At 35.7% G+C, this 15,024-nt stretch overlaps 2 protein-coding genes across 8 annotated transcripts; one reads left to right on the top strand and one right to left on the bottom strand.

Annotated features, from left to right (window-relative positions):
• The first annotated feature begins 597 nt into the window (after nt 1-597).
• Nucleotides 598-7,495, top strand: LOC111479344 (clathrin interactor EPSIN 2-like). Of its 6 annotated transcripts, none has more exons than XM_023123948.1 (14): nt 598-1,115; nt 2,680-2,747; nt 2,864-2,915; nt 3,020-3,099; nt 3,182-3,260; nt 3,580-3,663; nt 3,755-3,900; nt 3,983-4,318; nt 4,417-4,458; nt 4,597-4,692; nt 4,782-4,936; nt 5,436-5,578; nt 5,710-6,526; nt 6,634-7,039. In XM_023123948.1, exons 2-14 carry the CDS (start codon nt 2,713-2,715, stop codon nt 6,663-6,665), a joined length of 2,097 nt encoding a protein of 698 aa, XP_022979716.1. In that variant the 5' UTR covers nt 598-1,115; nt 2,680-2,712; the 3' UTR covers nt 6,666-7,039. The 6 variants fall into 6 exon arrangements, with proteins under 6 accessions (XP_022979716.1, XP_022979712.1, XP_022979711.1 ...); XM_023123944.1 differs by having other exon boundaries at nt 599-1,115; nt 3,755-3,894; nt 5,710-6,499; nt 6,772-7,495; XM_023123943.1 differs by having other exon boundaries at nt 600-1,115; nt 5,710-6,499; nt 6,772-7,495.
• Nucleotides 7,496-7,945: 450 nt separating this feature from the next.
• Nucleotides 7,946-14,451, bottom strand: LOC111479401 (2,3-dimethylmalate lyase-like). Of its 2 annotated transcripts, none has more exons than XM_023124044.1 (9): nt 14,243-14,451; nt 13,956-14,127; nt 13,032-13,243; nt 11,830-12,111; nt 11,054-11,176; nt 9,835-9,979; nt 9,099-9,196; nt 8,482-8,518; nt 7,946-8,382 (listed from the first exon to the last, which is right to left on the bottom strand). In XM_023124044.1, the coding sequence occupies exons 2-9, from the start codon at nt 14,086-14,088 to the stop codon at nt 8,264-8,266; spliced, it is 1,149 nt and encodes a 382-aa protein (XP_022979812.1). In that variant the 5' UTR covers nt 14,089-14,127; nt 14,243-14,451; the 3' UTR covers nt 7,946-8,263. The 2 variants fall into 2 exon arrangements, with proteins under 2 accessions (XP_022979812.1, XP_022979811.1); XM_023124043.1 differs by having other exon boundaries at nt 13,956-14,109; nt 14,243-14,448.
• Nucleotides 14,452-15,024: the final 573 nt, after the last annotated feature.

The following is a 15,024-nucleotide window of genomic DNA, read 5'->3' as shown; positions in this document are numbered from 1 at the left end:
TTTTTTTTTTTTTTTTTTTTTTTTTTTTTTTTTTTTTTTTTTTTTTTTTTTTTTTTTTTTTTTTTTTAGATTTAGTTGACTCATGAATCAGTTAATTTTAAAATATATATTTTTGCTTAATATTTTTTTCATTATTTATTCTTCGACACCTCTTAAAATATATTTTAACTATTTATAAAATATATTTTAACTATTTATAAGGTAATTTATATAAACAAATTTTAATTAATTTTCATACGTAGTTAGGTCTTTACTATCATGTCTACATCCGTCAAGATTAAAAATGCTCCAAAAATACACTTACAAGGACATGACTAGTTGTAAATTCTTCCTACTCGAGTTATATGCTATAAAATTTATGGTTATAGCTTATTCGCTTTTAGCCTATAACATTTCTTTCATTCAAATTGTTTTCAACTCATTTTCTCACTCACGTTTTATAAAACGTTTTATGACAAACATCGAGCCTCGATCATACGTCAAATTGTTTGCAAAATTCAATTTTCACATGATTGATTTATTCACTAAGTTAGAACAAGTGTTGTACAAACCTACATCAAAAAACAAAAAAAAAATGTTATTTCTCCTTAATATTATCTTTAAGAAAGATCGTCCACAAAAGAAAAGGAAATATGACTACTTATCACTAACCCGACCAACTCTAACGAATATTAATGCAGCTTGAATGACAAACAGACCATCTCTAATATTTTACTATATGGATTATAAATAAAATTACGAACACAAATGAGATGATTAGCTGAATTGAGAATGGATGGACGTAACATGCAAAGTTAAGAAATTTAATACATAATCACAATGAAATAAGTAGGGATTAAATTTTGGAACCCATTTGGGTTTTGCTTATTACCTGCCTGCGCGCAGCTGGGCTACCTGCGCTATCGATCTCGTAATCGCTCCCATTTCCGCCGAGTTCTCAAATTTGAAGAGAGGAAGAGAGAGAAACCCCTCTCCTTCTTCCTCTTCGATTACCGGCGACATCATTCAATTCTTCCCGGCATCAAACAAACTCCAGAATCATGTTCTTCGACTAATCGAGATCGTCAGATCGGGCTACTGGTTTCAACCCCGCTAATCGGAGTTCATTCAATCAGGTGCGCTCTTGTTTGATTCTCAATGGCTACCATTTTCTTTCGTTTGTTCTTTGGTTTATAGTTGTTGGGTTGTGGTTTCGATCTACTTTACCCTTGTTATGCCCGATTTTTGTGCTTCCATTTCTGGGTAGCTGCTAGAACAGTTGATTCTGCTACCTCTTTTGTGTTCTTAGTCTCCTAAGATTCCTTCCAAATTTGATTCAGTAGGCTATATTTGTTTGAAATTTGGGTTGAAACCATGGAATTTGTACATTCCACGCAACAATGCCGAAAAATATCGATCACCCCCTTATGTTTTCCTTTGATATTGTAGGCTTTGCAATAGGATTTTCTCAAGAGGAGAATTTTTCATTGATCGGTTTGAGTTTTAGCAGCTGGTTGTGAATATCTAGATGGGGAAAGTTTCTTTAATTTTCCTGTTGCTGTGTAAATCCTTCACATTGCTGATTATGACATTATTTGTTAATATCAAGGCATTGGCAAATGCAGGACGGAGTAACTTAGGTCCATAACATGTTAAAAGTTGGATTTAATGGAGAACAATATCCTAATTTTTTCGAATCGCGAGGAACTGTTTGTTGTTTAAGAAGTGGAGAGTCTTAGCTAGTTAGACGGGGTGTAGATATCTATATCGTGCAATATGAACTTCTAGGAAGATGTGAAGAAAATGAGAATGGAGTTTCACTTATTCTTGAATGGTTACAAATTTTGGACGGATGATAAACTGGAGTTATAGTCTTATATTAATGTATTTTAAGACATTTTATTTACTTTAAGGTTACATTTACAAAGTGGCTAATTATGGTCATAAAGTCTCAGTGAATGGTTTGATTTCGAGGCAGTATAAAGTCATTGAAAAGTAGATTTAGAAAATGTAGTAAAAAGAGGATTTGTGCTTTCTTTTAGCGAAGGGCTAAGTTTCTTTACAATTCTATGTAGTTTTGGTTGTACGGTTAGAATCATTCAAGCTTAACTTGATCAATCTTGCTTATGGAGTGATTTGAATCTAAAACAAGTGTTCTTGTCTTGAGATATTTGATCAACAAGGTAATCTAAATCTTACCTTCGTTCGGGGGGATTCCTTTTTGTTTTGAGGTTCCTAGATATATCTAGATCTAAAGGCCTTATTCTTCGATGAGGTTGATCGATCAAATTCCCAAGAGTTACAATCATTTGGAATGAAATCAACTTGATTTGTGAGTTTTAGCATTTGTGAACTAGGGGTTTGCATATCCAAAGCGTTTACGAGGGTTCTTAGATTCAACTGGCTAGAGTTACTATATTAGACGGAGTTTACTTCAAAAAGAAAAAAGAAAAAAAAAGAAAAAAAAAACAAACTTAAAACTTTCCCAATCATTTGAGTTTATATGGTAAATGAAGTCCCAAAGTTAAAAATTTATGATCTTCCCTTCAACTTTCATCTCAGCATGGAACGTAGCCACTTCCACCCGATACGTAGACCAACGTTCATCATATTCTTATTGCTATATATCTTCTGAAGTTTGAACTTTTACATTTTGTATATTTAAGATTGAGATCCTTTTGTATGTGTTTAATATCCTAGGGGTGCATCTGGTTGTTGCTGTAATTTGCTAGGATGAAGAAGGTCTTTGATCAAACAGTTAGAGACATGTAAGCTAAATTCTTAGTTGTCTCGTCACATCAAAATTCATTTTTATCCATTGATCTCGTAAACATAACTTTATGCGTTACGTTTTCGTAATAGGGTACCTCTTATTTTATTGCAGAAAGAGAGAGGTCAATAAGACCGTGCTCAAAATTCCGAAAATAGAGCAGAAGGTCTGCTTTCTGTTCATCTTATGTTCCTAAAAAATGATAAAGAAAGTGTTTAGGTTCATTTGAAACTCATGGCCACAATGATAGCCCTTGGGTCCCTTTTCCAGGTTTTGGATGCCACTAGCAATGAGCCTTGGGGGCCTCATGGATCCCTTCTTGCAGATATAGCAGAGGAAACTAGAAATCAGTAAGCATAGGCTTGCTTTTGTGGATGGTTTTAGATTGAATATTCTACACCAGGGGAGAACTTATTCCAAATGTTCATGCAGTCATGAATATCAATTGATCATGGGAATAATCTGGAAGCGGATTAATGATACGGGCAAGAATTGGAGGCATGTCTACAAGGTTAGTAGTTTTTCCCTTTTTCTTATTGTAACATCGAGCTAAGGTCTGAAATATGGATTCAAAAAGGCGTAGGCCTCAAACAATTTGGAGGCGAAAAAATTACTCGAAACAATTAGAATTTGACTCGCTGAACTGGAATGTGTATTATCCATGTAGGGGTCTTTCAACGGAGAAGATCTTAGTAGTTTTTCTCGTTTTCTTTCAACCTTTCCATTTTTGTATGGAAGCTCTTATGAACTGACAGTTGTAAGAGATGATTGCATGAAACAAATGTTCATTTTTTTCATTTTATTCCTACCCGAACTTGTATCTTTCTAAGGGTTTGACTGTTTTGGAGTACTTGGTGGGTCATGGGTCAGAGCGAGTCATAGACGACATCAGAGAACATGCATATCAGATATCGGTACATCATTCTTACTCGATTCACTAGGACTGCTATTTCTATTCTAGCTCTTTGATTTTCTTGAAAAAATCGACCATCTTTTGGATGACAGACCTTATCGAATTTTCAATACATCGATTCGAGTGCGAGGGATCAGGGTAACAATGTTAGAAAGAAATCTCTAAATCTTGTTGCTCTTGTAAATGATGAAGAAAGGATCGTTGAGGTCAGACAGAAAGCTGCTGCTAATAGGGACAAGTGAGTCCGCTCTCCATGTTTGGTTATTTTTGTCAATTCTTTCAGCTTTTCCAGTATTTATGAATATCACGATATCACACAGGTTTCGCAGCCCATCATCTATGAGCCGTATGTATAGATCAAGAACAGGAGGATATGACGAGCGCTATGAAGGACGATATGGAAGCTATGATGGAGACAAAAATGTTGATTCTTTTGGGAGGGAAAGGGACTATGGTTTCAGAGATGATCGTTTGGGCAGAAACAAAGATTCATATGGTCGTGATTACGAAGGACGCTATAACAGAGATTGTTATAAGGATGATGATTATCGTGGAAGAAGTCGAAGCATTGATGGTCATCAGTATGGTTCAAGGAGCAGGAGCTATGACAGAGATGGAGAACGTACATATGATGACGATGGTCACGTTTCTTCTCGGTAGGCACCTAGATAGTAAATGTTGAGGCTAGATAACTATTACATTAGTGAATTCCATTATAGTTTTTCCATTTCCTTGCTTCTCCTGTTGCTTGCAGCAACAATCGTGCCAGAGCACACGAGCCATCTCCGGTTGGAAGGTTAGTTTTCGATCATTTAATTTTGTTGTTTATTTTATATTTCTCTGATGAGGAAGCAGTTTAGTGTTATTGTTTGGGGTATCTCTTTTATCCTAAAAGGAGCAATATGTTGCATTACAAAACTTGAATTTTTCATAGGAAGCTTGAACGTAAATTTTCGGAACAGAATCTTAGTTTCCCACCTAGTTATGAAGAAGCTGTGAATGAATCTGGAAGATCTGTGCATAGTCAAAGGTGCCAATTTTGTACCAAAGATTTTATGTCACTTTTTCTTGTCATCTTCTTCACCATTCATTCAATTGATATATTGTATCTGTAAACAGAGATGTAGAAGCTCCAGCAACTATGGCTCCAAGAGCTTTTCCTCCACCGACGTCCAGTACTCCGAGCCAGCTAACTAGTCATGGAACCTCTACACCCCCGCCTACCCAGGGATTTGATCGTCCTGATGAATTTGACCCCCGGGGTTCTGTTCCAGGTATGGGAAGCACTTGGTTTTCTATGTTGCACCTACTTTGTACTGATATATTGAGAAAGAACAAACCCTAAGAAATGATGGTCGGGTCAAGTGTGTGACAAAAGACAGAATTTATGTTCCTTTTTATCAGTGCTGAAAGTCCATGTGTAAGCTTCTTAGCTGCCTGGGTAGGGAATGATGGTCGGGTCCTACCTCCCGTTCTATCTGTTCCATTGTTTTTTAATCGATTCTAATGAAACGTTAGGTACTTCCTGTAGTAGGATAGTTCCTTCGACATTTCCATGTCGTTAGCAGTAAAATACCAAAAGGAGATGCTTGTTTATCCTGGGGATTTTTGGAATGAAAATTATGTTAGTCTTTGGTTTGTATGTTTTTCTCATGGTAGGACTGTGTATGGTTTTGGTTCCTCTAGTAATGTGTGCTTTGTGTAAGTGGGCATAAGAAGACTTGCACTTATTATCTCTTTTCTCCTCTCTTTTTTCTTTTATTCCTATTTCAGCTGCTCCAACGATCTCAAGCAGTTCGGAGACGAATTTATTCGACTCCTTGGCCTTAGTGCCTGTTGAGCCAGTAACATCAACTGCAGACTCCAAGAGTTGTGTTCGGAAAAGCTCTGCAGAGGGTTCCTATACTCAAAATCAGGCAATTTTCTCGCTTTCATATACCCATGACTTGATGCTTTCTCATCGATCTTATTCCCGGCATTGCCGAGAGCATGTTGTATCGTGGTTTTGCTACTTCGTAAAATTGGATTACTTCTTATGCTCATGCAGACTTCTAAAGACCCATTTGGTGACTCGTCTTTTAAAGCCGTTCCTTCCTCTGGTGTCCAAGATCAAGCAGATTTTCATCATGGGGAATTGGTTTCTGCAGCATCTTACTCTAAACCGGACATCCCTGTTCAACCTCAACCGAACTTGCACCATCCTCGTGAAGAGTCACTGCTACATCAAGATATTGGTGTACTGGCTGATCTCCTTCCTCCTCCTGAAACTTTACCAGCTGTTGTTTCACAGCCCACATTTACAATATCAAACCAACCAGCACATCCAAATTTTTCAGCTGTATCTGGCTTGCCTGCACAGCCAAATTCTAACTTGGGGAACTATCAGCAATATGGAAGTATTGCTCCTATGAATTTCCAAAATCAAACAGAACCAGGGAGAGAGTTTGGCAATGGGATGTTCATAACACAGGGAGGAACACCAGCTCATGTCAATTCATATATGGCTCCTCCTCATGCTGGACCTAATATACAGCCCAATAATCATGGATCCTCTCAGAACGGTTCTGCAGTTCCCACGAGTTCTCACGTCGCACTTCAAGCTTCCAGTTCTGTAGCTCCAGTGGCTTATTCATTTCCTTTTGTACAATCTAACCCAGAGGTTATGGGTAGTTTTAATCCTCAAGCAGGAAACTATACTGCCATGGCTTACCAGCAAATTCCTCCAGTCGAATCACTTTCAAAGGTGTCTCAAGCTTCGAAGAATAAGTTCGAGACCAAGTCCACAGTATGGTCTGACACATTAAGCAGAGGACTTGTCAATTTAAACATATCTGGACGTGAGTTTTCCCTCTTGATTTCATTACATCACTTGCACACACCGATGAGCTTAACTTGATTGTGTTGATTTTAAGCAGAGGACTTGTCAATTTAAACATATCTGGACGTGAGTTTTCCCTCTTGATTTCATTACATCACTTGCCCACACCGATGAGCTTAACTTGATTGTGTTGATTTTTTCTTTTGGACCTACTGGGCTGTTTCATACGTTTAGAAAAACATAATAGATCTTGATTCCTCATTTTTTGAAGAACAAGTTCTCCTTGTGTAGCTAAAGCAAACCCATTGGTGGACATTGGTGTTGATTTTGAATCCCTCAGTAGGAGGGAAAAGAGGATGGAGAAGCCTAGTATAGCTCCAATGGTATCTACCATTAACATGGGTAAAGCTATGGGATCTGGTTCTGGGATAGGCCGAGCCGGTGCAGGTGTAATAAGGCCTCCTCCAAATGCGATGTCGGGTACAGGTATGGGTATGGGCATGAGAGGCTATGGAGGTATGAATCAACCCATGGGTGGCATGGGGATGAATATGGTTATGGGGCAACAAGGAATACAAATGCAGCAACCTCGAGCGAACATGTCCGGTGTATACAATCCAATGATGGGCGCTGGTGGTTATGCCCCTCAACAGCCACGGTACGGCGGTTACCGATGACATCAGACATCTTGTTAGGGTTGTGGAAGAGCCTCTGCTTGTTTATCAGGTTAAAAGAGGTTAGGTAGGACACAGCACTAAATATTCAAACGCCTGCATCCAACCCAAGATTTTATCATCTGAAGCTATACTTTTCCCCAGAATGAAGCCCCTCTGTCTTCATTGTTTTCTACCAAATCTCCTGTTACTCAACTTTGTGGGTTCAGTTCTGGTTTGAATTTTGTGTGTCAATGATTCAAATCTCCTCCTTGTCAATTTCCTTCCACTTTCTTGTGATTGTAAATTTGATTGAACATAAATAAAATATGATGGTGTAAGTTCGCCTTATTCGTATTTCATATCTTGTAGGATACTGTTGAAAGGATATTAACATGTTTTGTAAATGTTTTATCCTTTTTTTTTTTGTTAAATCACGTTTTTAATCTCTTAGTTTTTAGAAATAGGTTCTAAATTGTATTTTGCGTTACTCTTTTTTTCTTTTTACAAGTTATAAAATAAATAGATTAGAACTTCTAACTTAATAGTCGAAAATATAATGTTTTAATGAATTGAGTTATACTCTTGTATGTATGATTTTTCAGGTTAGGGTGGATATTTAATCTCAAAATCATAGTTCAATGACTCTGTCCAAACATTGTTCTAAGTATTTCGAACTTTACATCTGAACATGGAATTTTCGCTCTAAAAGGATATCGTCATTTCTATCATCTTGCCTTAAGTGTGGATTTGTGGTGCATGCACCCTAGAAGACAAACAGAGTTATAGCACGAAAATGGTTCGTGATCTTGCAATAGAATTGTCCAAGTATATCATATTTCAATAAGAACAAGTTCAAGCTTTCTCAATGAAAACAAGCACATCATATATTTTGGTCGTAACCTATTATATGCTAGCGGCTAAAAGGGCATTTCAAAGGCTCGCACTATAATCATAATCATAAAAACTATGTACATGCGTGAATATGAAAGAGATTCATATGCTTTGCGCTTACTAGTCGCTTATTAACAAACAAAGACAGCTAAAGAAAATACAAATTAGAGCAAATATAAGGAGTGAAATACCTTCATCCTTCGATTTTCATGGCAGTTGCAAAAACCTGAATGAAATTACTCCAAGAAGACCTGAATCCTGTCACCCGTTGTATCAGTAAAATCCAGCAGCACTTTTCCTCCTACTTCCTCAGCAGCATCATCTAGCAGTTTTTTGATGTTTATGCCTCCTAACGCTGTACTCCAAACATCGCATTTTTTTTATTACAGCCCGAGGACGTGTTAAAGTTAATAATCTAAGCTACTTTAACCACTAAAAAAAATTATCAAAGTACCTGGAACTATGTTGGTTAGGGTAGCCAGGGATCCAGCCTGAAAAAAGGGGAAAACCAGAACTTAAAAGAAAATCTGGTATAGCAATACAACTTTCGCAGAGAACTGAAATTGAATAATGCAACCAGATTTGAAGATTGAGGACATGTAAGCATCGTTTCCGACATTAAAATACCAAAATAGTCTTATTCTTTATATTTGACATTAAAATAAAATTGTATAATGAGAGGGTTTGGAAAACAAAATGAAAGGCTGAGGTAGAGTTACAACTTCTAAGACATAATTCAAACCTAACTACATTTCTTAAGAACATATATAACTCTGCCAATTCTTAATGAAAGAAGCAAAAGTGGGGTTTTAAATGTTTAAAAACCTTTATATCATTATACAAATTCAACAATTAAAATTCTATCTGACAAGTAGGGTTACCATACCAATCAGCAGCCTGAAAGAACAACAATAACAGATGCAAGGGTTATGGAACACAAAGATCACAATTGGCTGCATCACTAATCTTGGGAAGAAAATGTGTGAAGCATCGAATCATTTGATTAAGTAAACTCATTTTGATTCCCAAAACAATCAAAAGGACAAAAATATGATATTCGTGAACGCTTACAGGAATCCTAGCATCAAGTCTCTCAAGTCCATCTGTTCCAGTTATTTTGACTCTCAATTTCCGAGCCGAGATGTCAGAAGGGGGATGTTTTGATCCATCTGCATCAAAGTTACAGTATAAATCAGATATAGTTACTTCGACAATTTTACCTTGATGACATTGGCCTTTCTACTCTCAATCATTTCAACCGTATGTTATGCTGCTGCTCACTGGAAAAGAACCTTATTTTTATATCAAATAGTGCAGAACTATTAAATTGCTATGAAATTTTAGGTCAGTGCAGAAATTGGATTTCGAACCAGAAAATATTTACTGAAAGTACATGACTCTTTAACAAAACATAAGAAAATTTTCTTTCTCAGAACTGGATATTCATACTAACATTGGCCCTCAAATGGACTATCAAAGCCGGAAAAACAATCTATGAGCCTGCATTTACAATCTGCCAGACAAAGCTGGTAAGGCTTACTGTAACATGTTGCAATCTGGCTTTTTCCTTTTCAATAAGGAAATGTAATTTACCTTAAGAAGTTGGATGAATCTTAGATACGCAATAAGATACCTTCATGGATAGATAATTAATAAACATCAATTTGAAAAAGAGCTATAAAGAGTTAACTATTATTAATTATCTGCTCAAGGTCAAGCCTTTGAATTCATCGTCAAAACCAATTATTATATCCTTCAATCCTTGTAAAGCACAATAGATTCAATTAAGGGTGAAAGAACTCCATACCTCCTGGCGAAGGAAGACTAGCAGCAGCAGCATACTTCTCCTCTTCTTCATAATAACTGTTGAAACCTAATATTTCCTTCATTTCTTCAAAAGATGGCATGCGTTCAGAAGGAATTTGACCTCCTTTAATTGCAAGTAGCGCATCCTATAAAAAAAGAATAGGTGACAATTGCATTTAACAGGCACTCAAGATTCAGATGAAATGTAATGTGAAAAACAATACTAAAATTAAAACTAAAATAAGGAGCAACGGTTTTCACCCTCCAAGCTCAAACTACTATTTTAACTGAAGGCCCCTGTCTCTCGTAGGATTTGGATGATATAACAATTAAAATACATTTCATTGCAGGAGCAGAGGATCTAATTGATTCTACAATATTATTAAGCTTTCTTTTCAGGCATCTCATGAGTTTAGTTGGGACCAACAAGAGAGAAGAAGGTATACCATATGAGATTGCTTTCTAGATGTTTCTCCATAAATGCCTTTTGAGTCCAACCCAAATCTCACTCAAAAGGACAAGGACCATACTTACTCTCAATATCCTACGCCAAAGAGGGTCAGCCTCAAGAAAGAATGCCAGTCATTTAGCCAATAGTGCCTCATTATGCAAGCTAAAGTTACCAATACCCAAAACTCTATGGTCCAATGGTCTAGACATGACTTCCCAACTTACTTTGTGAGAAAATCTCACAAATTAGACATCATGTTATCACCTACCTCAAAAATCCATTGATCATTCTCTCTTTCTACCTTGCTCTCATGCTCTTATATTCCATGAAAGAAACTTCATCTAGGTGCTACAAACATTTCAAAACAATCTTTCCGGTCTACTTCATTGACTCCCAAATTCGTAATTGTGACAAATCTGAAATCTACGGTAATAGATTGATCCAAACCTTAAAAAGATTCCTGTTGTAGTCTAAGAACCATTTCTTCCTTCCATTATTGTCATCCCTCGACAGACCAAAACCTTGAGCATATTCTATGCGGTAATCTTTTTGACAATAAATTAGACTGGGAAATTGATGCAGGAAACAAAGGAAGTTTGTTATTTCTTTATACATTGTAAAAATGAGGAACCACCATTTTCAGCCTACAAAAATAATGGTATTATTGAACAAATGAATTGAGATAATCAAATTTCCCAACTATATCCAACTTGTATGACTTCATAGTGATCAATTCTCTTGCTTATATAAGTGCAGACAGACATGATACCTGCATCGCTCGCATGGATACGCCCATCAAGGAAAGAGGATAAACAACAACCTTATATCCAATTTCTGCAAGTTCAAGAGGGCTGAGAATTGGTGTTTTACCTCCTCCTTCAAGCATATTGGCCTACAAAAATAGAAGAGAAGTATCCGTCAATTTTTTTTTATTTATGCCATAATTACAGAAATTGAAGAAACTAATTACAGATTTCTAATAATGAAATACTTATGTTTGATTGGGTGGAATATTGCATTGTCTATGAGAAATTCGTGTCAGTCAATAATCTATTGCAACATTTGCCAGTGTTTTGTAAAGCATGAAGTGCTTAAGCGCAAGGCACAGAAAAGGGTTTCTTGTGAAGAGCCCAATATAAAAATGTAAATAAAATTTGACACATGAAGAAAAATAATATTACAAACAATGGGATAACGAAAAGTTTCAGATGTTAGATCTTTTATTAGATATTGTAGAGGGAAAATACATATTTTAAGAATATTTCTCGGTTTCCTCCTTAATTTAAAAATAAAATAAATTAAATTAAAAAAAAATAGGCTTCAGGCACTTTCGCAAGTATCTCAAGTACAATTCACCAAGGGTACCTTGCTTCTTTGAAGCTAGATTCCCAAGGGCTTTATGGGAAGCTGATGTTGATGAAGAACAGAAATTGCAGCTTAAACGAAAATTTTATATCAAACTAGTCATGTAATGAACATTTCAACATGGGAATGTTATTCAAATTACTTCACTTGCATCCTATGGTAAGGAAATTTCGGGCATACCATTTTAGGTACTTCAGGAGAGACTTTGCAGAAAGCCTTCATCTCTTCTACTGAAGCTAGTGCATCAATAAAAAGAATGTCGGCCCCAGCATCAGCAAAGGCCTTTGTCCTCCATAGTGCTTCATCAAGGGACACAGCTTGTCGAGCATCAGTACGAGCCACAATAACTATGTCAGAGCCACTTTCTTTTCGAGCATCAAAAGCTGCTCTTATACATGACACCGCTTCCTCTCTAGACACTACTTTTCTACCTCGTGTATGTCCACAAGCCTTTGGTGATACCTGCCATGATAACCTTGTTAATCAATGGGGTTAGATAACTAAGCAAATTCTTCAACAGAAATAAGATTTCTTTTTAAATAAATAATGATAATAATAATAAAAAGAATGGACAGGACCATACATCCAATGATCAGTTACTTTTTTATTAAAGGATACATTGAAAAAGAACTAACAGATGGACATATAATTTTGAAGCTGATTTATGTGACTTTGTTCCAAGATATTTACTTCTTTCCAATGCAAAGAATGTTACTAAAATAAAATTCTTTCACTGACATAAGGTCCGGTAGAAGAACTGAAATATTATTAAAAAAAAAACTAAATAATACATGAGTATGACTTGTAATCTTTGACCCAGGGAACAGGTGCACAGGTCTGAGATGAAGATCCAATACCAATTATTATCCTCTCACCATGAGCTGAAAAAAGTGGATATGGCTTAAGTCGGTAAGAGATATTGGATCTTATGATGCAGAAGATACACTAAAGAAATATTCACATTTGTCAATCAGAATTTTATTCATTGGGATTAATAAGTTATGCATGTAATTATACTGATTTAGGATTTTAGAGATTTCAATCATTTAGAAATGTTCCATTCAAGTTATTTTACGTCCAGTTCAACCTTAGACAAACTAAGTATTTGAGTAATGACTAGACCAGTAATTTGTTTCTCCCTGATTTTCCTCAATTCTTCCCATTCTCTCTATTTCTCATTTGCCAAGCATCAAAAAGACTGAAACGAAGAGAAAAGTGAAAACTATGACTAACCAAAAAGTTTCCAAGACAAAGAAAGCAGCCCATTCAGAACCCCTTCTTTCCAGAGAATCAAAGAATCGTATAAATACATGCAACTTTTGGAAAGAAAAAAAATAAAATAAAAATAAACCAACACCAATATCACTACATTATAAAAGAACCTGATCTTCAAGAATGATCCCTGCAAAGCCTGCTCGAATATATCCTTTAACAGTTCTCTTTAAATTCATTGCATTTCCATATCCATTATCACCATCTCCAATGACTGGAATTGACACGGCTTGAGTAATTTGTAGCCCTTGATCCAGCATTTCACCATATGACATAAAACCTGTATCTGGCAGTCCCAATCTAGAAGCTGATATTGAAAATCCTATAGGAAGACCAAAGTAATGTTAGTAAATTTAGTAACTATTTTAAAGCCCCATGGAACATTTAGAAAATCCAAGCATCATGGAAGTAAAGTAGAGGATTGTTTAATTGTAACTTATTCAAAATATTATACAAGGAAAAATCTTTGTTTAAGCGTTTAGATTCTTGTAGAAAACAGAGGAATAATCATGAATTAAGACCAAAGGAAACGAATTATCCATAGTACATTGTAAACACCAGGTGTTTACCCGGATCAACATTTCTAAAGGTAGTTTACCATCTTTTAATTTTTTAAAGGTATATGTAACAAATAAGTAAAAGTGCTAAAGAGAAAATGATACTCTCCTGAATCCACGATGGATTTCTGGAAACCTGGAAAATGATTGGATCCTACAAGACTTTGAATCCAGATTGACTCAATTTTGCATACTTCTTCTGGAGAACTTCCTAATTATTTAACTAGATAGAATCAGTTCGCAAGAAGGATGCTTGTCTAGAAGTTATGATGAAACCAAAGGTATATTTTCAAGGCAATACAACTTAGAAAAGTGGATCAAACATATGTTATCGACGGAAACCAAGAGCAGTGAGAGCCACAGAGGCCACCAATATCAATCTCAAACCGACTTGTATGGAGCCAAAAAAAAAAAGGACAAACAACGGATGTGCTAATCGATTAAGAAAAAAAAAAATCGTACGATAGAAATACAAACCACTAGTAAAGCAATACGAAAATCCAGCTCTCTGGATAAGCTTAGCACTGAGAGCATCAAAGCAAGCAGGACCAAGATGAACACCAGGCGAATCCAGGATCTTCCGAAGCGCCTTCGCAGGAGTTTCTCCCATAATACCACAATTTAGTTTGTGCTGAAGAAGTAAAGCAATCTACACGGTTACTAGTGGCCGGATCATCCACAAAGAAAAATTGTTCATACTATAAAATTAAGAAACCCTAGATGAAGTACAAAGGCGATTAACAGAGTAGTGCACGGAAACGTACCGATGATTCGAGCGGGCAACACTTGTTGAGTGAACTGTTGGAGAGAGTGTTAGCTGCAGAAGTGGGGCGCGATTGGAAAATGGAAATGGAGCAGTGAAGATGCTGAAGGTGAAGACAGGAAAATGCTGGGTCGCTACCAACAGGACTTGTTCTGCTTCTGCAATCGTGAAACTATAGGAATTTTGGACCTCAAGCAATATCGGAATAGGGGTCCTTTTATCTTTAGATTGACCAGTTATGAGTAAGCCGGTCAACGTATACCACAGGTCAGAATTTTTATTTTTTATTAAAATAATATTTTTTTTAAAACAAATAACAAAACTTTACGAATATGAATATTATTTATTTTTATTATATATATAGTTGTAGTATTTTAAAATCTCTCCTAATCGGGTTGGGTTAGGTTGAGATGATTTTTTTGGACCAACCCAAAATTTTAGGTTAGTTGAGTTAGGTGGTCGTAATTTTGGTTGGATTTTCTTTACATTCTCCTTTATCCAATATTCCTGTGTTTTTAAATTAATATCAATCTTCATTTAAATAAAATTTGGGAGAATAAATTTTTTATAGTTTTTGATTCTTACTCAAATTTAAAAAAACAAGAACAATTTTTTTAATACTTGTTTTCAAAGATACCATTGAATAGAGATTTGATTAAAAAAATTAAAATATTAGTTTTAATTTCGGTAATAGTTGAAAATATTGTTTATTAATAAGATGTTCATTTTTTTTTTTTTTTTTTTTTTTTTTTTTTTTTTTTTTTTTTTTTTTTTTTTTTTTTT

This window comes from Cucurbita maxima, unplaced genomic scaffold (genome assembly GCF_002738345.1).
Source record: "Cucurbita maxima cultivar Rimu unplaced genomic scaffold, Cmax_1.0 Cma_Scf00005, whole genome shotgun sequence".
NCBI classification, from domain to species: Eukaryota; Viridiplantae; Streptophyta; class Magnoliopsida; order Cucurbitales; family Cucurbitaceae; genus Cucurbita; species Cucurbita maxima.
This window is presented reverse-complemented; position numbering and strand designations above follow the sequence as displayed.